Here is a 23,785-nt window from a genome sequence, read left to right as displayed (position 1 = left end):
CCCCTTTTTGTTCAGTATTTTAAATAAATGTTATTTAATTTTATTCTTTATAGGAATTGTTAGGCATGCCTGTAACAGAAATAACAGCTCCCTGTAGGCATATATCCAAGAAAACAAATGTAAAAGTCCTATTAGGTGGGTTTCAAATGGCTCTGAAATGCTTTTTCAAGATGATCAGAAAATTAAATTGTGTGTGAAAGAACTTATCTTGCTATCAATAAGAAATGGAACTACTGGCCACCTAGAAAGAGGAGTAATTTTCTTATTATTTATCCTATTAAAAATAAAGAAGAGGTTATCCTACAGAATTAGATCCAGCTTTCTCTAGTTCTAGTCTCATTCCTTCAAGGTATTGTAACACTTCTAGCAAGAGATGGGGGAAAATTAAAATGAATTATTGTATTTTGTATGGATTTCTACTTTCCTTTTACTCTTTTGTCTACCCTACAACCTCCCCTCAAAACACAAACAAAACAACTAACAACTTAATAAAAGTGATGGTTAACTCATTTCTAAAAAAAAATAAAAATAAAAATAAAAGGTCAATTGTATTGATAAAATATGAAGTGCTTTATTTATTTTATTTTATTTTATTTTATTTTATTTTATTTTATTTTATTTTATTTTATGAATTGTTTTCACTGGGAATTTGCTACTCTTGAGTATTTCTCCAAATGTGTAAAACCTGTCCATTACTTATACTCCACCGCAATTCCCCATTTGCCAATTTTCTTGTTTTGCATTTGTATGATTCCATAATCTTTATGGTTAGCTTATAGAAGTTTTCTAAATATTTCATCATATGAAATAGTATATACTATAGTACTATATATAGTATATATAGTATATACTATATATTATATATACACACTATATATATGTGTGTATATATATAGTATATATATATACAATAGTATAGTATAAATATAGTATATATATATATTTATATAATATAGTAAATAATATATATTATATATATACTATACTATAGAAATGCTATACTATACTATATACATGCTGTGACAGACTTGGTATAAAACAGAAATCATAGAATATCTTGAGTTGGAAGGATCATTGAGTCCAACTCCTGGTAGCACACGGGTGTACAACATTCCATTATGAATTATGTGCACCTATTCCAGTGCACAACAACCCTCTTGGTGAAGAACCTCTTCCTGACATCCAGCCTGAACCTTCCCTATCACAGCTTGACACCATTCCCTTGGGTCCTATCACTTATCACTGGTCACACTTATTTGGTACAGAAATGTATAACATAATGAGACACAGTGCATGTAGATTACGAATTCCTTCTTAAGCTAATCACTAGGTTAGACATGCTTTTGTGATTTGTAGGAAAATTGGTAGAGTTTATTACTGAGGAACCAATGAATATTTGTGTCTTTCACCATCTAAAAAAAAAAAATAGTCTGAATTCTATGGTTTGAATTAGAAATTACCTTTAGGAAGGTAATACGACTTTTTTTGTTGTTTGTTTGTTTGTTTTGTTTTTTGTAACATAGATTTTCTAATGTTTGTTTCAAATGTGTAAAACAGTAACATTTTCAGCCATAAAGACATAAGAGGCAGTATAAAATGGGTTTTAAATTACCACTCTGCAGCTGGAAGATTTTTTTCTTTTTACTAAACAGCAGCAGTTCCTGATTCGGAAACCCAACAATAAAGTGTATTGTTAAGAATATTTTATAATACCAGGAGAATGGGGAGTCACTGTTTAGTGCAATATCTCCAGTCCCCATGAAGCACATAACTCAGTAGACATGGATTATGTTTATTTTTAGTGTAAAACTAATTCTCGGTAATGTTGTAGGAATACATTCATGTTAATTAATGCTATATTTTCATCCCATCTAGTCAGAAAACACAGCAATGCCCGTGGAAAAGTATAATGGCAATATAATTAGGATTTCTTCTAAGAAAAACATTGTAACAGACATCCTGCCACGTTTATGTTACTTTAATTGAATGTTTAGCTCAAGGGTGGTTCATAATTTATCATAAACTTTAATGTTAATAAAATCAGCTGGAAGGAAGCTTTGCTTAATCTTGATTACACCATAAGGAGTAAAATCTTAATTTGAACATCCTTTTTTAAGTCATTTAATTTTTTTTACTGACAAAGCAAGAAAGGAAAAAAGTAGGTTGACAAGGAGAGCATGCTGTTCAGTTCCTCAACTGAGTAATGATTTGATGCAGTGCTAGTGCAGCAAAATTAAATCAGAGGTTAAATCTGGCCAATCGTGCAGACTAGCAGTGTGAAGTCTGGTGAACAGCCTTTGTGTCAAGGGAGTGGAGAAGTATAACAGAAAATCTTGCCATCTTGATTTTGTCTGTTGTTTTGGGGGGAGAATTCTGGTTATTTAGGTGATTCTAATTTCTTTATCTCAGTCTTTAATTCTCCATTGGAAACTTCTAGGAAGCAACTTTCAATACTCGATCAGCCAGTGGAATTAGGTTTCAGTCATTCCTAAAATTTGTAGAAGCTGCTATACATGCTATGTTTAAGTTAATATTAAGAAGAGAATATTTAATCAGCAGAGATGGAATGAAGAGTTTTGGGCCATGTGATACAGGTCTGCTGATGTTTGTGTTTTCTTGTTTAACATGAGAGGTAAGAATGGGACTCTGAAATATATTTAATTATTTTTGGAATGTACTCATCAGGTTAAAAATAAAGAAAAACTCTTTTTTCACTACTCTGTGTTTATTATTTTGTTGTCCAAAGGTACTGAAAATTCAACTTCTCAGTATGTAAAATGTGTTTTGACATATGTGAGAGAATTCAAAATCTAATTTTTTACTAAATATATTTCTCTGAGAAGGGTTATTAATATCGCATCCTGTAGGCTTGATCTTTGGAGTGCACTCATGCTAAGATTTTGCAATGTGCCATTGTTGAGCTACCAAATTGCTTTTGCCCTGGAACAGCAAGGATCCTCACTGCTCTTGTCCTATATAATGGCATCTTTGATGCTCTTGTTATCTGTATGTTTAATCCCTTTAGCTTCATGATAAGTTCTGTGCTTCAGTGATTTTAAGATGTGCTGGCTTCCTTAAGTAATTGATCACACACAGACTTTTTCCTTTACAAAGTTTTATGTCTGCTGATTTTCAGTTTCTCCACGCTAGTAAAAGAGACATGTCTGATTTCCCTTACCTTGTAAATTATTCCTGTGTTATTGCAGCTGCATGACTGCATGTTTCCTCTGTAAAGTTATTCTTACCATTGTTAGAAAAAGCTGGCTGGGAGGCAGGTTTCCATTCCAGTCACCTTTGGAGCACAGCTCCCAGTGCCAAACTCAACTTAACTTGCAATGCAAGACCTCTGCATAATGCAAAGACAAAGCCCTACTGCTGGTTGAGGAAACAAAGAGAGGAGCCTTGACTCCAGAAAAGTGCTCTTTTGATCTTCTTTCATGCTTATGTGCTCTCTGAACACTGTTCATGCCTGCATTCCCAAGGGGGAGCCTAGAAGTGTAAATGGTCTGGACACACCAGGTAAGCCTTGTGGTGTGACCAAAGGCCAGCTCATCTCAGGTGGTGGCTGAGGGATGCCAAGGTTCATAAAGAGGACTGGAAGATTTGGTGTTCAGAGTGGGGCATTGCTGAGTGACTTGCTGTGGAAATACTATTCCTGTGCAACGTGATGTAGGTGATCCTGTTTGGAAGGGGGGTTGGACTAGATGATCTCCAGAGGTCTCTTCCAAGCTCTACCATTCTGTGATTCTGTCATTCTCTAATTTATGCCTGTTTTAATCACATAAGAAAGGTCAAGGTGACTAGTTAGCAATAGTTCATTCTGTGGGCAGCCATTTGTCATAGCTCTCATTCAAACCACTTCCCTACAAATGGGTATACACAGATCAAGTCACAGACAGGTACTTAAACACACTTCAGTGCTCATGTCATCTGTCATTTGTCTGTCAAGCCTAGGTACACTGAAATCACATGAAATGGAATGATGGTTGTGGTCTCATATCCAGAGAAATGTGTGAAGAAGGAGTTGTAGCTTCTGCCAGCTTTACAAATGTTGGTGGTGTTTTGTTTTGTTTTGTTTTGGGGGGGAGAGGGGGAGGGTTCCTTTTTGTTGTTGCTATTTGATTGTTTTGTGTTTGGGTGCTGTTTTTCAGGACTCCTCTGCTCCAACACATCCATAACTGAACATGTACTCCACCCAACACCCTTTGCATGACACCACATTTCAAAGGCAGTTTGAATAAACATGAAGGTTTCAAATAAAATCAAATAAATGTAAAATGCTTCGAGTTTTAAGCAGAAAGTCAGTGCTCTGCTGCAGTTGCTGATTTTATGATTGTCTTTTTTATATTAGCAGTATCTTCCTCCTTGTAAATCTTGGATATATAATGGCCCTGACTTACTTCTATTTTCAGTTTGACAATTTCTGTTGGTCTTTATCCATTTCGATACCTTAGGTTTTGTCAATATGTTGCATTTATTACCCCAAAACAGAAAGGCAAACATCATGTACTGTGCTTGAAGCAAGGAAATGAATTAACTCTCAAAGATGTCCAAAAAGCTTCCAAGCAGCGTTTTAAGTCCTTTCCAGTTATCTTGCCCTCAAAATGTATTTTGCTTTTATACAAGTTAGTTTTAAAAACATGTATTACCTCAATGGCCCATTCTTGTCTTTGTCCTTAAACCTGCAGTGCATGAAAGGTTGCAGTGAATTTTTATCTGATGCTGTCTGGCTGAATGTAATTTAACACAGATGCTGCAGATTGAATTCTTAAACTCTGTCTTTAAAGAAATTACCAAGTGTCACTCCTATGACAAGCTTTTAAGGTTTTCAGTTATGCATATCTCTTTATAATGCTGGACCTGTCTTTTTGTGTGAAAAATCTATCCAGATGGATCTAATGGATTTGGAAATAGTAATACTTGAAGTAATTCTCTGTGAAATATTGCTAATTGTGAATAAAAAAGACACTTGAGGCCAACTGTTTTTCCAGCAGTATTTTTATTGTAGGTGCAGAGACATTAATATAAACAAGTGGATAATAATTTCAGACAGTCGATTCATTTGGTTGACAAAGTTTTTAAACACAAAATTCATGGTGTTACTTAATAGAAGTTATGGTTGCTGTACTCCGTACATCATTTAAACATTATCTGATAATGCTGAAGTATAAATTTGTACTTAATTGGTTATGCAAACATTTATTGAATTTTATTTTAATAATTCAAAGATTCTTTAGGGGGTAAAAACAGCAGTTTTCTGAAGTGCATTTGCAGTAGAGTGATAGTTTCTTTAAAAAAAAAAAAAAAAGGTTGTAATTGCTGAACAGTAGAGATGAAAACAAGCTGTGTGCCTGTACCTCAAGAGAAATCAAATTTTAGATGCATCATTATGGATTGTGTTGAAATATGGAAAGATACAGGGGTTTTTATTTATTTATTTATTTATTTTAATTTCCAGCCAATCTCATTTTTTTCCTGAGAACCTGAATGACTTTTAAAACAATTTTTCCCATTTCAGTGCTTGAGTTATTTTCTGTTACTAATCTGATTTGCTATTATGAGTTATGAATATTTGCAGATATGGAAACACTTTATTCTTTTCAGATCTCTCTGTATCTGAGGAGAAAATATCTCTAGAATTAATCAGACAAGCAACAGCAAAGGCAAATGAAACATTCTGTTATATTTCTTCTTTTGTATATCTGAACAAGCTCTGTGTTGAAAAATCCACCAACCACCCTTATATCTGGCTCCAGTCCATGGGCTCTTGCATATTCTCATCTCCTGGCATCTTAGACACGGCCTGGCATTGCTCTGGCTAGGGCATCCTAGGCCCCTTCAGAGTTGATCTTTGGTCTAGCAACCCTTCAGTATTGGAAATGTTGGCTTTTTCATTAACATACCACTTATTTCTCACAATCCCTTACAGCTAAATCCCCTATGTTCAACTGTGTAAACGTTCCTGGTATGTTTTAACATCCAGTGGAAGGAGGTAGGTGTTAGCAAGCCTTATGATGCCTCACTGGTATTAGGAGCATTTCCTTAGTAGTTACTTGTTGACGTAGAAAGCACAGTGTCAGACAAAGCAAGCCCTACATGCATTTCCCTGCCTTTGTTCTCTTTACCATTCAGGAACATTTCAGTAGCAGAGAACATGTCCCATAGTGTACAGCATTCCCTTATTCAGGGCAAAGTCTGCTTTCTGAATGAGAAATTCCTTCCTTTCCTTCCTGCATATCTGAATATTCTTTTCATTCTTTCTTGGTCCCATAAGTGAACTCTTCCTCACTACTCCTCAAAACAGGTCTATTGCGCACATTGCCCATCCTTATCCTATGCAGAATTTCTTTTAAGATGCTTTTTTTTTTTTTTTTTTGTCTTTATGTTCTGTATTTTTAAAATGTCTCTTTCCTACTAATTTCCATCCTCTCCTCCAGTTGCTTTTCAGAAAACCTCAGGAAACCGATTCTGAAAATTCTGCCACGTTACTGTTTTGATTATGTTTCTTAATATCAGAACACATCTTAATATAGAATTGCAGAGTCACAGAATAATTTAAGTTGAATGAGACCGTGGAGATCATCTGGCCCAGTCCCTTGCTCTTAAAAGAAGATAGGGTTCAGGGCTGAGAATCAAAGTTGCAGCAGGTTGCACTGGATTAAAAGTACTGGCAAACAAGTTCCAAAAGCTTATGTCTTTGCAGAAGATTAGTGCTTGAGGGTGACAGTGTGATGTGTTGGAATGCATGAAAAGCCATGAAAAGGACAAAAAGCCATGTAAAGGCAGTTAATATTAATTAGCAGTCAATAAATAAAAACTGAATAGTTGTCATTCAGGCTTAAAAAGAGATTTTTTTTGGTATGTGACATATAAAGACATCTTCTAGTTACAGATTTTTATTATTATTATTATTATTATTATTATTATTGTTGTTGGCATTCATGGAAAATAAAGTACTCTTTCCAAATTAATATGGACTTCAAGGTGCATAGATCTGTTCATTTTTGAACAGATGACACCAAGCTAAGTGGTGCAGTTGATACAATAGAAGGAAGGGATGCCATCAAAAGGGACCTGGAAAAGCTTGAGAATTGGGCCCATGTGAGCCTAACGAGGCTCAACAAATCCAACTGCAAGGTGCTGCTCCTTGGCCAGGGCAACCCCAGGCTGGTAGAAGAACTCACTGAGAGCGGCCCTGCAGAGAAGGACCTGGGGGTTCTGGTTGACAAAAAGCTTGCCATGAGCCAGCCGTGCGCACTTGCAGCCCAGGCGGCCAGCTGCATCCTGGGCTGCATAAAGAGAGCCCAGGCACTGGTGAAGCACTGGAACAGGTTGCCCAGAGATGTGGATGCCTCATCCCTGGAAGTTTTCAAGACCAGGTTAGATGAGGCCCTGAGCCACATGATCTAGTGGGTGGCATCCCTGCCTATGGTGGGGGAGGAGGAACTAGATGATCTTTGAAGTCTCTTCCAAACTGAGCTGTTCTATGATTCTATGATTTTTACTCTGTCTTTTGTATCAAGATAAATCAGGTAAACCTGAAGATAAACAGCAACTAAAAAGCTTGAAAAAAATGGGTTTTGCTTTATTTTTAGCCTCAAATTTTAGCCTCAAACAGTAATACTTATTGACTACTAAAACCCAATTGAGATGAGCATTTAACAATTGATTACACTGCTGTATAATACCTCAGAGCATTTCCCTTTTATATGCAATAATAAATATATTGTGAATATTAAATGTGAATAATTGATTTTATTTAAAACTCTTTATTTAGCCAGAAATCTGGCTAACTGGTGAGACAGAGAAGCATTTCTAACATAAAACAATTTACCTTAGCAGTTAGATCTCAGGGTTTATAGTCCTGAAGCTGATTTTTATGTTTTTTTGTTTGTTTGTTTGTTGGTTGGTTTTTCAAAAGAATGAGAAATGATAGTGATTTTTCCTCAATAATTTCTTCAGCATTTAAACTGCTGAATTAGTTAGTTCAAAAGAAATGAGTCTTAGGACTGAATCAATTAAGGACAAACTTTTTAATTTTTGCAGAACAACCTAAAATGTATAGTTTCTTTAGTGGACAACAGTCTAAAGTACGAACATGAAGATTCTTCAATTAGATTTATTCTCCCTCAGAATTCATAAGCACTGGGCACCATGTTTCAGAAGGCACAGAATATTGCCAAATACTCTGTAATAAAACAGAATCCAAAAATTAAAGAGCTTAAAAAATCTAACTTGTCATAAAAATAATGGAATTGTTCATATACTTTGTGTAACTAAACAGAAAATTTTCAGGAAGAAGTATTCTTTCTGGGGTAATCCTAAAAAATGGGATATTCTGTTAGTCCCATGCAATATTATCCATGTATTACAAAAATACCAAGTTTCCAGTTTGGGTATAATTTGTGACGTGAAATCAACTTTTGTGCTAATTATTCTTGCACTTACAAGAATAATTACAACGTTCAGATCTCTGATCAGATCCACAGATGCACAACTCCATGTTCTAGTGATGTTTATCATTAAACAAATGTTTAATGAAGTTTATCATTAAACAAAATGCTCATTTCACAAGACACATTGAAACAATTCAGAGAAGATAATCAGTCATCAAGTCACCGTTTCATCTTTTTTCTGTATTCCAAATGATGGAATTTGTTGTTTCTAAACAAATCTGTGACCTTTAAACTTTGTGTGTGTGTGTGTGTGTGTGTGTGTGTGTGTGTGTGTGTGTGTGTGTGTGTGTGTCTGTGTGTGTGTGTCTGTGTGTGTCTGTGTGTGTGTGTGTGTTTCAGATGCAAAAGTCCTGGAGACTAGCAATTTAGAATATTTTAATGTTTTTGCCTGTGTATGGCCAAATCTCTCACTTACTCAGTGCTAGAAGGCACAATCAGGACAATTCACCCCAGTTTGTCTAGAAAGAAATGAGTATCACACAAGAGATTTTTATTACTTTTAATAACACAGTGACAAACAGTTTAAGATCAGGAAGGAAAAATACTTAAACACTTTAAAATACATTGATTATGTAATAGAGTTAATTGTAACTCAAATTTATTTTAATAAATAACTTCATGGACACAATAAAACATTCATTATTTTTGCTAACAGGAATGCATTCTTATGGTTCAATGTGGTTCTAACATGCTTTCAGAAATGTTCTACTTTAGGGTAAGATGTTAACAAAGTAACTTACCTTTTTTGCTCCTTGAAGTCAAGGATTAAGCTTTTTTTTTATTTATTTTTAAATTACATAATAGAAATGCTTATAGCTTATAGATAAAAACATTTTTAAATGCTCTGTTTAAGTTTTATATAGAAACCTTTGTAAAGTTAAAAATCATAAGAATTATGAAATATTGCTTATTAATTGACTCTGTTCCTGTCTCATACTATATCTAAAAGAGAAATCACTGAAATCTAGGTCTTAGCATTTGGAAAGAAAATCAATTTTCTTTACCTTGATGACAGCAAATTATTTACAGGCTTAGCATGAGAGCATTTTACTGTACTGCTATTGATCCTAGGACAATCATCATAGCATTTACAGTCAGAAGATATAACTTGTATATATAAAGTACTGTATTTTCCAAGTCATCTGTATAGATATTATTGTAGGATGCTACAGAGTATCTCTGAGCTATAAGATAATAAAAGAACTGCTTGTTTTTAGGAAAACTCCAACCAAAAAGAATTGTTTGAGAATAAATATTAGCATTTGTTCTATCAGCAAGCTCCAACAAGGAAAAAAATAAAAAATAAAAATTAAAAAAAACCACCTTTGACACAGTCCTTCCACATCTGAAATTGTTTTAGAGGTCACTGACAAGTAGAGAACAGCTCTCAGCTCTCCTTTCTCCCAGATGTGGAAAAGTTTGCTTGGAAACCAAAGCAGCAATCTCTTAAACCTTCACACAGGGTGCTAGGTCTCAAATCTGTCCTTCTTGCAGGAATAAAGTCAGAATCCCTATTTCTGCAAGAGGTTTCCAGATAATCTATGTGAGGCATCAGGGATCAGCGAGGTGCAGAGCTCAGGGCAGGGTGGTTGTACCAGGAGCTGGGAGAGTCTTTGCAGCATGGAAGGAACCTGGGTGAGATACAGTTTGCACAGTGTGGCCCTCAGGGCTTGGGAGGGTTTCTCTCGCATGAAGGCAGGTTGCCACTTCATCTTATGCGGAGGAAAACCCAAGAGCATTTTGGAAATCATTTGGAAATATTTATCTTAACCACAGATGTGTTGCCTAAGGAAGTGCATGTGTGCTGCTAAGATCTTCAAAAGGATTTAAAGTGTGTGTGTGTTTAGGGCTGTTGTCCAGATGGGATAGCAGGCAATGGCGCTCTGGTAAGTAATTAGGCAATAATGAGGCAAATGGATGGCAGAACTGCAGGTGAGTTTTCCTACTGGACTGCAAACATCTGTGCTGAGGTGACATGCTTGGCTCCCAGGTCTGACCACATAGCCAGACTCAGTGCAGTTGGCAGTGTCTCATTATGTAACTCCATGAAGGCATGGATATGCTGTCCTCTCCAGAACTCTCCCAATGACTTATGTGGGAAGAACAACCACAAACCTGAAGATCACTGAATTACATTAACTATAAGCTCACAGAGGGAAAATCAGTTATACCTTCCCTGTGTTTGCTTGTCCTTTTTCTCCCAGAATATGGAGAGGAACATTTTCAGCATCATAAAAACACCTGAGCTAGCTTTTGTCTGCAAGGGTAAAGAGGGTGGTGGCACACATGACACAATCAGCACTTTTAGCTTTCTCCTTTTTACACATAAATGCAAAGATTGTCCATGAGTGGGGGTTATTGCTCATTGTCACTGTTATACTGTTACCAATTAGTTAACTCCTTGCCCCTTCCCAGTTACCCATGTTGCTCCTGCTCTGAAGTCTGGCTGGGGCTTAAGGAGAGGGTTAGTGGCACTAGGCAGGCCAAACCCAAGAGAGTTTTTTGACCCTTTGAAAGGGTCAAGGCATAGCTTCCTTGAACCCGTTGGCTTCTGAAATACAACATTTTCCACAGCTGTTTCACTTAGGTAATTCAGAGGGTGATTTTAGACATTTTGCTGTTTTCTTGCAGGTATGCTGCAGTACTTGTATGTCAGTGCTGTTGGTTGATCATAGAATATTAAAATATCCTGAGTTGAAAGGCACCTACAAGGATCATCAAGTCTAGCTCTGCATAGGACCAACCCAAAAGTCAGACCATATGTCTGAGAGCATTGTCCAAATGCTTCCTGAACCCTGGTAGACTCAGTGCCATGACCTGTGGGGAGCCTGTCCCAGTGCCCGACCACCCTCTCGGTGAAGAATCTTTTCCTAACATCCAGAAGTTTTTGTATTTAATTTTCTTTTTTAACATAGGCTTTTTCATTGGCTTTCATGTGCTTGTAGGATTGATGATCTAACCTAATAACAGAAGAGTTGGTAAAATCATATAAAAGAACAGCATGACATCATATATCCTTGTATTGTCTCTCCTACTTTGAGGGAAAGCTTTCAGATCCAGAGTGGTTTTGTTTGTTTAATTGTTTGTTTTATTTTGTTTTGTTTTAATGTAAAGCTATGCCAAAAAAGAGATGTCAAAAAAAAAAAAAAAAAATCTGCTACTGTTAATAGAGCAATACTGTTTCATGAGAGCTTTATCTCAGATTTCCTTGATGTTATTTGGCTTAAAGAGTGCTGAGCTTATTTCAGACCAATGGCTTGACTCATGTGAGAAAGGAGGTGTGGTTAACATCAAACTCTGTAAGTTTTGATGTTAAGCTTTATTTATTAATCTAAGATGAGAGTAAACAGAAGAGTTATAAGTAACTAATGCACAATTCTACCATTTACAAGAGTCAAAAAATCTGTTATTTTGACTTATAAATTTGTTATTTTGTTATGATCATTACATATATCTAGCTTACTTGTAAATAAGAAGCTAGACCCCATTCTAGTGACTGAGCAGTCCTAATGGTGAAGACATTATTAATTGAACTCATGGTGTATACTTGTAAATTTTCTTCTCACCAGCCCTTACATACCAGAGATGGAATTGATACATCAAGTTTTGTTCATCCTGGGGACAATGTCAGCAGGATGACTGTTGATTCTGGTGCCTGAGTTATTTAATGTGTCTGTTAATGATGAATGAAACAGAATAGTGTTCAGCACTTTCTTCTGCTGCTTTATTGGCACAAACTTTTTTTCTCCAGGAAGAATTAGCAGATGTGCCTGTCACTATGCAGGAAGATATAACTGTTGTAAATATGGCATTTTATAATCATTCTTATAATCATTAGATTATAATTATAAGCTAGTTCTCCCTATGTTGTATCTGGCTGCATCATATATTAAAGTGATGTGCATATTATGAAGGTATTTAACCCCTTACAATAATGTGAATAGTAAACCACGAGTCCTTGTTCTGTTTTTGTGGCAAAATATTCCATAAAGTTGTTACTCAGATGTATTATAAACTACAAGTAAATGGGTTTGTTATAAAAATAAAACTATTACAATTATTGTTTAAAGTTTTAAAGCTGCTGTTAGATGTTACATTAAGTAGAAACAAAAAACTGCTGTTGGCTAAGAACTGTGAATAGAGAAAGGATGTAAAGTACTTTCAGTGTAATATCTGTAAGAAGCTTGTCTGCTGCCAATTAATATGTAATTAATTCTTACTAAGACACAAACTCTATCATTAGGAGAAAATGAGTGGATCTGTCAAGTCATAGATTCCCCTTTTCAGAAGAAATCTGTTTTTTACAACCTGATAAAACTCAAAGTTATATATATTACCAGTATTGAAAATCTGATCTAAGACTTTTTCTTCTAACAGGTAGAAATTCCTTTGTAATTTCCTACCCAGGTAATCGTAGGAAATGGTAATGGCTAGTTTGCTCTAGTTAATCTCTCTTATTTTCTGAATGTATTCAGAGACAGTGTGATCCTTATCCTTCATTTTCTGAAGTTAAAGAAGCCAAATAACATTAACTCCTTCTCATAGAACAGTTTGCAGTCCTGGCAAATCTCATTGGCATTGATTTAATCCCACACTTCTGATAAAGATGCAGGTTCAGATTTGTCTGTAATTGTCTGCTGTGTCTTTCAGAAATACACTGACCAATGAAACACAGAATCTCATTTTTCTTTTCTGTGGAGGAAACACTGATGTCTTGTACTCTGTTCAATTTTCCATTCACCTTGTGTGCTGACATATATTTACATTCTCTTTACTATATTTACGTTTTCTTTACTTGTCAGTTATTTCCAGTTTAAAAAGTCAACTTTCCTAATATGTTTAGTCACCTACCTCCTATAACCATGGATGTATGGTTTCGTGCTGGAATTTCTGAAACTACTGCTTCAAGTTTCCTGGCTCTTCTTATTGGATATCTCTTCCTCTTGTCTGGTCATGATGCCTTCTCCTTTGTGTCATAAGCTGTGCTCCACATGTTGTGCCAGTGCACTAGTTACCCAGAAGGTTCTGTTAGTTTAGAGGAAGGTCCTCTAAACTCACAGTCCCCCATTTCAACACTATTTGTTGCCACTCTGTTATCCAGTACATACGTATTTTGTACATTCAGTCTTAATCCGTATCTTGTTTAGGCTGACGGTTTTTCTCATAACACTATGCCAAGAGACTTGCAGAAATCTGTTTCGTGTCTGGAAATTTATGATCACTCATTGGAAAGCTTAAAGTTGTATTATATTCTATTACACATTATTGAGAAAATCCTACTGTGCCTGTAGCTGTACCTCAGCCTGCATCTGAATTGTCTTTTGTTTGTTTTCACTTTCTCCTTGGTTCAGATACTTATCTTGCTGCTATTCAGCCAGACAGTATCATCCCAGACTCAGATTTTGTATACATTTTTTATATGGATGAAGTGTCTCTCGAAATAATCGGAAAATATCGAATAATTCTTTATATTTTGAAAACCTAAACTCTAAAAAGCAGGGTGAAAAACAAACAAACAAACACAATAACAGTTCTTGATTATATTTATGATTTTTTTAAAAGCTAAGTTTAGATAAAGTGGTGGACAGTTTAGTAGTATTATGGATTTAAGAATACCTGGAGGGGATTAAGTATCATGTCCTCACAGTTATGGAGAGACTGTTTTAAGTAATGCTCAAAGAAAAATAAAACTGTTGATTTAAAAATGACCATTTGCATTCTATCTTTTAATGAATTATAGTTTTGCAATAATAAAAGTGTGTTAGTTTGGGCTTTTGTGTGTGTGTAGCAAGAACTTTCCTTTTTTATTACATCAGCGAATCACTAAGACACTAAGATTGCAAAGAGTTCAGGGTTTACAACACAAATTACATTCTGCTTACGTATTAGCTATTGTATTTCTCTCCCACAATAATAAAGCATTGCCTTTATTCTAATATTCCAATTTGGTTCTTATCTTTTTTTTTTTTTTTTTTTTTTTTTTTCCCCTTTTGTTCCTGTTTGCAGTTCGGAGTTCCTTTGAGCATGATTAGATTATTGGTGTTTCTTGCCAACTTCTAATTTCAGCTGGCATGAAAAGAGGCAAGCAGAAACCCTTGCCAACTCTTGTGTTAGTTGTGCTGTAAGAATTGTTCTGAAGGCAGCAAACTCTTCAAGAAAGTTACAAAGTCATGCAGTATGAAAAATTAAAATGTTGTGCATCCCTTTATTGAATTGAAAATAATTTCTCCCATTCACTACTTTCAGTAAGATTAAATTGATTCTACCATGTCAGGGGAAATGTTCCTTTGACCAAGTATGCTTTCTCTGCAGAAACCCATAGAAGTAGGGAGAGATATAACAGAATAAAGGCATATTGTGCCTTTATTGTACATGTACCTTTATTAATGTACAGCCTCAACCTCAGCACCACCAATCTGTAGCATAGAGAAATTTGACCTTTGTGTTTAACATGTCAATGATAGAAGACTTCCATTAAATTGTCCACTCAGCTTTGGAATGCATGTAAAAGTTTTTCATCCACAACTTGTTGTACCAGTAAATTCTGTGATTGAGCTATGTCAGTATTTACATTTCTGTTTTTGAATCTTGAGAGCATCATTGTTAGTCATCCACAACTTGTTGTACCAGTAAATTCTGTGATTGAGCTATGTCAGTATTTACATTTCTGTTTTTGAATCTTGAGAGCATCATTGATAGTCAGAGCTCTCATTGTGAGAAGAGACAGTGATTATTCCTATCCACTTCCCTTATGGTGCTTGTCTTGGGGATGGCCCTCTCTGGATTACCCTCTTCCACCCTAGTCATCTAATGGTATACATGCATGATCATTTGATGACCTTGGTTAGTGCCTTTCTTTTCCTATGTTACAGATTTCAGATGGGACATAAAGGTATTGACAAGGTACCTGTATGTTGTTCAAGATTCAGGTGCACTATGGACTATTCAGGTGCACTATGGACAATGGTACAGTGATGTTTCTGATTCACTCTGGACTTGTCCAAGTGATTCCACGTGTCCCGTTTGCTTGTTCTTTCAGCACAACTGAACAGTGAGGTGACATTTGCATGGAATTGTCTATTGTAAAACTTTCCAGAGTGCTAACAACTGGCTCGCAATCTATTATCATTCATGTAATTAGGATTGCCTTCTTCACAAGTGCTGTACATTTTTTTCTACAGATAATTTAATCTATTTTATTACCTAGCCATTCAAAATCATGAGAACTTTTTCAGGAAGATTTATTTTTACAATGCTGAATGATTTTAGTTTAGGTTATTATATTTTACTGCCTCCCAAGTCACCTCCTTTTCCAGGTCACTTATGACTGCACTGACCAGTTCATGCCATTGCACAAATCTGTCCTCCAAGAAAGCTAACCATCTTCCCTTTTGCTTCCTGGGCAGAACCAGACTAAACAGACCTATTGTTCAGAAATTTCAGAGAAAAGCATCACATTTATCTGAATTTGAATTATAAGAAGACATTTTCTCCTACAGAAAATAATAATAAATAAAAAAATATTTTACATGGCACCAAGATTTAAAAAAGAAAAAAAAAAAAAGTTGAGAAAAACAACATTTAGATAATGCCAATGCAAATTTCAAATCTGAACTTCTATAAAACACGTGTTCTAGAAAAAAAAAAAAAAAGAGAGAGAGAGAGAGAGAGAGAGAGAATGACAAAATAGAATATTTCCATCAAAAATGAAGTTTGTTTCCACTAGATTAATTGAAATCACTCATTGTTCTGACTATTGTACCAGCAGTTTGCAATGGGAAAAAAAAATAAAAAATGGAGTATTCTGTTAGTATATTGTTTTAAGAAATTAATTTCTCTTTTATTTGTTCTCTGTATTAGAGTAGTGTTTGGGAATTAAGATGTGCAATGGTGAACAGCAAATAAGAAAACTTCTTATCTTCAGGAAGAATTTATAGTTTCAGTATTGTTTTCAGTATAAGTTCTGGACTGTTTTCTCATTATTGAGATGTATTAAAATTGCTCAGTAACAGCAGTGAAAATGGATTAGTACAGTTTTCTATATGTGTGATAATATTGTATTACAGAGCTGATGCAAACTTTTTTCATTGCTGCTGTTAATCTGTTGTTGATTATCAAAGGCTAAGTCATTAGTATAATGGAGTACATCTTCTCACTATGATTTCAGTGGAGCATATCTAATAAACTAAGGCATCTGAAATTGGAATGTTATAAAAATGTACTATTTATGTTAATAGAATATTCCTGTTGCATGAGTGCTACTAATGAATCTGCTGTGAAGCCGAGCTTGTAATTAGTCAAGGGTTATGGAAGAATTTGCACAATAAGACAGTGTTTAGATTTACAGTGACAGCTTGTCATCTGTTAAAAATCTTTGGGGTAAAATATATATATAAATATTTCAGTATATATATATTTAAAGTATATATATAATTCTTTAAATGAAACTTGCTGTTCAGATAAGCAGATAAGTTATATTTGTAAAGGTGGTTATGGTTGTTTCAGTTTTACTCAAACAACATTTTTATGGACGAAGAAGAGAAACACAAGTGATTCTTTACTTAGGAGGATTTAGGAAAGAGGATTGTCAGGAATTGTGGAGAAGGATGTTGATGCCATTCAGTAACTAAACAGCCTTCCCTTACTTTCTTTCATTTAAAAAGTTATACATCTTCTTTCTCTTTTATAAGGGGATTGTAATGTAAAACTCTAAATGTGAAAATTATAGATTCAACTTCTTTTCCGGAAAATAACATAACCTTTTCAGTAGTTTTACAATTAATAAAATGCTAGTATTTTGGCATCCTAAGAAAACAGAAGATCTAGCTGTTGGGATTTGTGACTGAAAGGGAAATATAAAAGCATAGTCAACTTGCAGAAGACGCAATAGACAGCTTTAAATAAATGGTGCGGGGAAGGGAGTGAAGTTTACAACTGGAGAGATTCAGTTCTTCATCCTGTAATCTGCCTGTCCTGCCAATGTTAATCTCTCATCCATGAAGAAACCATATTTTGATTTCACCAGCACTGCTGATGAACCCTGCTCAGAGAGGTTTTGGAATCTCCCTGCTAGGAAGCTGTCTGAACATGATCCTTGGCAACCTGCTGTAGGTGACCATGCTTAACCAGAGGGGTTGTCCTTCCAACCACAACCATTCTGGGATTATGGGATTCAGTACTGATAATGTTGGTGCCTGTTTCCTTTGATAGCGAGGAAATCACCCAAACCATGTAGCTGGTTCGTCTCAAGAAGCAAAATACCTCTTTCTCAAGATAGGACAAATGTGGTCTGACATGTTTAGACAGGAGGTGTTCTGTGAATTAGGAGTATTTGAGTCTTCTTGTAACTATATACATCTTTTTCACTGGTGCTCTCACTCTGGAATATCTGCTACATGTATGTTAAAGGTAAAGTTAAGATCACTGAAGATAGTCTGCAGAATTAGGAAGCTTTTTTTTCTCCATGTCGTAATCATAGCCTCAAAAATGCTGACCTGACTAGCAATGTTTCTTCAAGCAGAGTCATTTAGCGCCTGGGTGGGGAGGGGGATCCTAGAAACTTTGTATTGAAACCCTGTGTTTCTCATGTGTATTTCTTGTACATGGTAATGGACTTTTGAACAATTGTCATGGATCTTAGCCTGTTAAGAATTATTTTACATTTGTTACCCTATGCTTATTATTACTTCTAGTAACAAGACTTCTGTTCTAGAAAAAAAATGCAGTAAAATGGCATACACATTTTTAGTCTATGTTGTGTCATCAGATGCCACCTTTCTTGATTTCCTTAGAGTATAAAAAACAAACTTCAATACAAATCTCAAATCTGATTATAGCTCAAGCTTACTACTCTTCCTTGAACAATTTCTACCTAATTATCACATTTTTCTTATGTATTAATTACAGACCAGTGTGTTTTCAGATAAAAGGAACAGCTTCTTCTTCTTTACCTACTATTCACTGATTTTTTTTTTTTTTTTTCCCTGTGGAGTTTGTAAGTATGAACTTCACAAAGGCTTGTGGGTCTATATTTATGAACTTAATGTGTTACTCCTCCATACTGCTCTCCTTTTAAGAATGAATTTTCATAACATTAAATGTATAATGAGCTATGTGCACTTTTAGGGAAGAGGCTGAGTCAGAAAAAGGTTTATGACTTGTTCATACTTCAGATGTTAGCACAGAAGGGTATAAAGGCCATGTATTCTAAATCCTAGACTTGTGCTTCAGCCATAAAATGTCTTCTAAAAAGTTAAAACATTACAATTAGTAATTTGACAAAAGTATAATGACTTTTCTTGTCACCTGAATACATTAGAAATTACTCAGGATGAATTATACTAGCATGATCTATGATTTAATCGACAGATTATCGCTAGATATATCGCTGCCAGCACACTTATTCCAATGATTAAATTTCAGTCCCTTAATTCTTTGTCCCCTTGTTGGTTCCTAACAGGAACAAACAAGTAAATAAATAAATAAATAAATAACGTAGTGAAATGAAGTCCATTTGCTTAATGAATGTTAAGTATCACTATCCATTTGTGTATGGCTGTAGGAAGTGCAGGCAGCTATGTACTGCATAGATATAAATTCAAGATTTTCTTAAGAAAAAATCTTCAATGATGCTAACCTTTCAGTACAGAGAGGTACATCTTTGCTAATCAGATGTACCTGAAAACCTAGTGTTTCATGATGAACAGTATGATTCAGCCTGCACACAGGAACTCATAGACCTTTGCAGTACCTATAGACCTTTGCAGTTTGATTAAATAAAAATAATCCCAAAATATCTGCCCTTCTGTTTAGTTAGAGGACAATGTTTACTTACTGCAGACTGTGCTGAAACTGAGACTAAAATCAATCAAAACCAATAGTTCCTGTTAAATACATTAAAGTTTGTGCCTGAAAACACCTATGATCTAGCAAAATTCCTAATGATAAACAGTATCAATGTCAGTCTTTTTGTAGGTAGAAACACTTCCACTTAATGTCTTTTTTTTTTTTTTTCCCTGTCTTTTATTCTAGATGCAACAATTGTTTCATGAAAACTATGAACATAATCGGAAGGGTTACATTCAAGATCTTCACAACAGCAAGATTCACACAGCCATAACCCTTCATCCAAACAAAAGACCAGCCTATCAATACAGGCTTCACAATTATATACTGAGCCGCAAAATTTCTGAACTGCGCTATCGGACCATCCAGCTCCATAGGGAACGTGCCCTCATGAGCAAGCTCAGTAACAGTGAAATAAATAAAGAAGATCAGCAACTGGGAGTGTTACCATCTTTCAATCATTTCCAGCCACATGAAAGGGATGACGTCATTGAGTGGGAATTCCTAACAGGAAAATTTCTTTACTCAATGGTGGAGAACCAGCCACCCCGGCAGAGCCTGAGCAGTGTCCTGCGGGCTGCACTGGATGATGCTGTAATGCAAGTCATGGAAATGATAAATGAGAACTCAAGATCTAGAGGGAGGCTGATTGATTTCAAGGAAATACAGTATGGCTACCGTAGGGTGGACCCTATGCATGGAGTGGAGTACATCCTGGATTTACTACTTTTGTACAAAAGGCACAAAGGAAGGAAAGTTACAGTTCCAGTGAGACGTCATGCTTACCTTCAGCAATTGTTTAGCAAACCTTTCTTCAGAGAAGCAGAAGAACTGGATGTAAGAAGCCTGCTGGAGGATACCAACACTGACACACAATCTTTTTCTTTTCTTTCAAATTCTTTAAAATTTTTTTCCTCATCGTTCCAAGGCACCAAAGACATTGGGGGACACAGTGACAAGAAAATACATATTCTTGTCCCTCTTATAGGAAGATTTGACATTTTCTCAAGATTTATGGATAACTTTGAGAAGACTTGCTTGATTCCCAGGCAGAATGTAAAGTTGGCAATAATTCTCTTCAGTTCTGAGTCAGGCCAAGACTCCAGCAAACACATAGAACTGTTGAAAGAATATAACATTAAGTATCCTACAGCAGATATGTCTCTGATTCCTATGGCAGGAAAGTTTTCCAGAGGTTTAGGTCTTGAAATGGCCTCATCTCAATTTGACAATGGCACCTTGCTTCTGTTCTGTGACGTTGATCTGATATTCACACCAGACTTCCTCCAGCGATGCAGAGAGAACACTATTCAGGGAGAACAGGTTTACTACCCTATCATCTACAGCCAATATGATCCAAAAGTAGTACATGGAGGCAATCCTCCAGCTGACAGTAATTTTGTTTTCACAAAAAGAACTGGATTTTGGAGGGAGTATGGATTTGGAATAACCTGTATTTACAAAAGTGATCTACTTACTGCTGGTGGATTTGATACCTCAATTCAAGGCTGGGGACTTGAGGATGTAGACCTCTATACTAAAGTGATAACATCTGGCTTGAAGGCTTTTAGAAGTCAAGAAGTCGGAGTTGTTCATATTTTTCACCCAGTTCAGTGTGACCCCAATTTAGATCCGAAACAATATAAAATGTGCTTAGGGTCCAAAGCAAGTACATTTGCTTCTACCATGCAGCTTGCGGAACTCTGGCTAGAGAAACATTTGGGTGTCAGGTACAATAGAACTCTCTCCTGACATATCAACTCATTTGGCCTTTTAAGGGGAGTTTACCTCATTATTATTATTATTATTATTATTATTGTTATTGTTATTGTTATTATTTTATTTTGCTGTTGTATTTTTAAACTCCCTCTTTGTTGTCTTCCAAAGACTGTTGACCTCAAACAAGATGAGTCTGCTGTTCACTGATGTTTCTTATACCTACTGAACTGGTTAAGTGAATCCTGTCAGTTTTCCTTTATTTGAAAGTCAGTCAAGTCATGGCAATCATATGATCCCGTGGAGCACATCCATCATGAGAGACTGCATCAGAGGAGTGTTCTCTTTTGACTTTAGGATGCAGTATCATTTTTGTTGCATTTCTCAGACTTGATGTGATACAAATATTTACTGGTGAAGGTACCACAAAAGTGCTTTATGCTTCTTCTGGGGATGGAACTCTGTTAGATAAACTTGAGTTTTATAATTTATATCAGGACTTATATGTATAAACACTACTTTTCTTCACCTTTAAAATTTTTAAAGTAAATGAATAACTATGATTGTAACTTTATTTTTAAAAAAAAAAAAAAAAAAGAAAAACTGAGGAGTTACTTGCGAATGCAACTGGTACTGGCTACCAAGGTCCTTAAATGTCTTATTAGAATAACAAACTCCTCATTATTATTCACTCTAAGTGTAAATGAACTTTATTTTCACAAGAAACAGAATCTAATCAAATCCTCATGTACACTTTAAGACATTTGTGAACCAATGTCCTTCATTTGCAGGCAAGAAACTATGACACAAAATGGTAATTTATGATAAAGTGCAGGCATACAGTATTATTTTTTCAAGCATATAGTATAAGTTGCCGTTTCTCTTTTTAGAATGAGTCTCTAATATATAATTTTCTTTTACATTCCCTTCTTGAAGCTGCACTTGATACAGAGTGTTAGAAGTAAAAGCTGTATCTTTTTTTTTTCTTTTCTTTTTTTTTTTTTTTAATGTTTTTCGTGAATATTGGTACTCGGAAGCAATTTGGTGTTAAAATTAAAGTAATTGTAGAATAATTATTTAAGTTTCAGAATTTACTATTGCTGGTCAAAATTCCTTGCCAATATATTTATATTAGTGGAGGTTGTAAGACTATGTTAAGATCTATCTCTCTGGACAGCCTGACGTTGTCATATTACCAATTGGCAGAGTAAAGTATTTAAAATGATACCAACATAAGAAATAATGAAAACAACTTTTTGTATTTTAGATAAATGTTTATATGGGGATATATATTTATGTGTGTGTGTGAGTGTGTGTGTGTGCTTATGTCCCTATATATATATATATAAATAGAAAGAGAATCATTTCAAAAGGTGGTCTTTTCAGTTCAGGTAGTGATTTGTTGCAATTATTTTTCCCACATGCTTGTAACATTTCATGTTACAATTTGGTTAGAGCTCAAAGTCATGCAAGAAACCATCAGCATTCAGCCAAACTTAAGTTAAAACAGTGGGTACATCCAATAACCTCAGTACCCTGGATTTCAAATTGTATTTAAGAATGAACTGGGCAAAAGAACGCAAGCAATTACTGAAGTTTTCACATGCTAAATACTTTTTCAAGAGCAAATGACCTCCTCTGTGTTTCCTTTCAAACTACAACCAGGAGATTGGAATTCACTAACATGTCTTTTTGTGTGAAGATACCCTGATAAATTTCCTAAGGCACTGGGAGGTTGCATAGGTCAGTTAATATCTCTTATCTATGGGTGGCTGTTCTGGATTTGCTATGCAAGGAAAAAGGCATCCCCAAAAGGGAATAAGTAAACTCTGAGTCAAAGGGCTGGCTGTGGCCTTTCTGTATTCTTTAAACGTAGTCATCCCCATTGCCTTGGAACAGGTAGTATTTGTGCTAGATTAGAACAGATTCATGCTTTTCTGCCCTCCCCAAGGAGTGCTCCTGGCTTGTTATTCTCATGGAGGCTCTTTCCTTCCTAGCTCAGTTTTGTTAGCTCAGATATCTGGGGAAAATAAAATTTAGTATTAATTATGAAGGAATTCTTGTGAACTTCTCTTTCAGCTTGAATGAGTGCAAAGCTCTTGCTATGGTCAGCTAGATAGCCAAGAACAAGAAACATGTTTTATTTGATTAATCTCAGCTAACTGACACAACTCAGATTGCAAATATCTGAAAATGAATACCCGTTGATAAATGTTTGTGATGATTTCATAAACATGAATGAAAATAATGATTTACAAATAAGTGTAAAGAGATAATTATCTGCTGAGTACTATCCAGTGCTTATTTCATTTTTTAGTTTAGTGGACAGAAAGTATTTGTTCAGCTCAAATAACATAGTAGACTAGAACAAGAAATGGAACCAATCATTCAATGGGGATCAAGATGCATACAGAGGGCTTGCAGGATCAGGTCCTAAGTGATATAAGCAAAATGCTAGTATTTACCAGTATGAATATTTATTTAGTGTCTGACTGGTTCATTTGTTTATATGATGAATTACTTTGTTAAAAACCTGATTATAAATGTTTATTATGAAATATTGCATTGTCTTTTGAAATAACTATCCTGAGATAACTTGAGAACTTGTGTTAGTTTGTTTAAGGAATAATATGCCTTCTATGGAGATCATATTAAAAAAAAAGAAAAAAAAAGAAAAAAAAAAAGCACAAAAGTGTTAGAGTAATGTTATGGATGTATAGGTTAAGATGGGAATGTCTGTGCTATTCAACTGTTTGCTTTTGTCTAGT

General features: G+C 35.2%; 1 protein-coding gene across 1 annotated transcript in view; it reads left to right on the top strand.

Moving 5' to 3' along the window:
• CHSY3 (chondroitin sulfate synthase 3) overlaps positions 1 to 21,053 on the top strand; it is a gene marked incomplete at both ends in the record, with an annotated part of 186,080 nt that extends 165,027 nt beyond the window's left edge. Inside the window, one exon of the mRNA XM_084305696.1 lies at positions 19,488 to 21,053. Within this exon, the coding sequence (XP_084161822.1) occupies positions 19,488 to 21,053 (1,566 nt within the window). The remainder of the gene's footprint in view (positions 1 to 19,487) is intronic.
• Positions 21,054 to 23,785: the final 2,732 nt, after the last annotated feature.

The sequence above is a fragment of the Netta rufina genome (genome assembly GCF_964035555.1).
Source record: "Netta rufina genome assembly, chromosome: Z".
In the NCBI taxonomy this organism is placed as follows: Eukaryota; Metazoa; Chordata; class Aves; order Anseriformes; family Anatidae; genus Netta; species Netta rufina.
The sequence above is the reverse complement of the archived record's forward strand: the minus strand, read 5'-3'. Positions and strand labels throughout refer to the sequence as shown.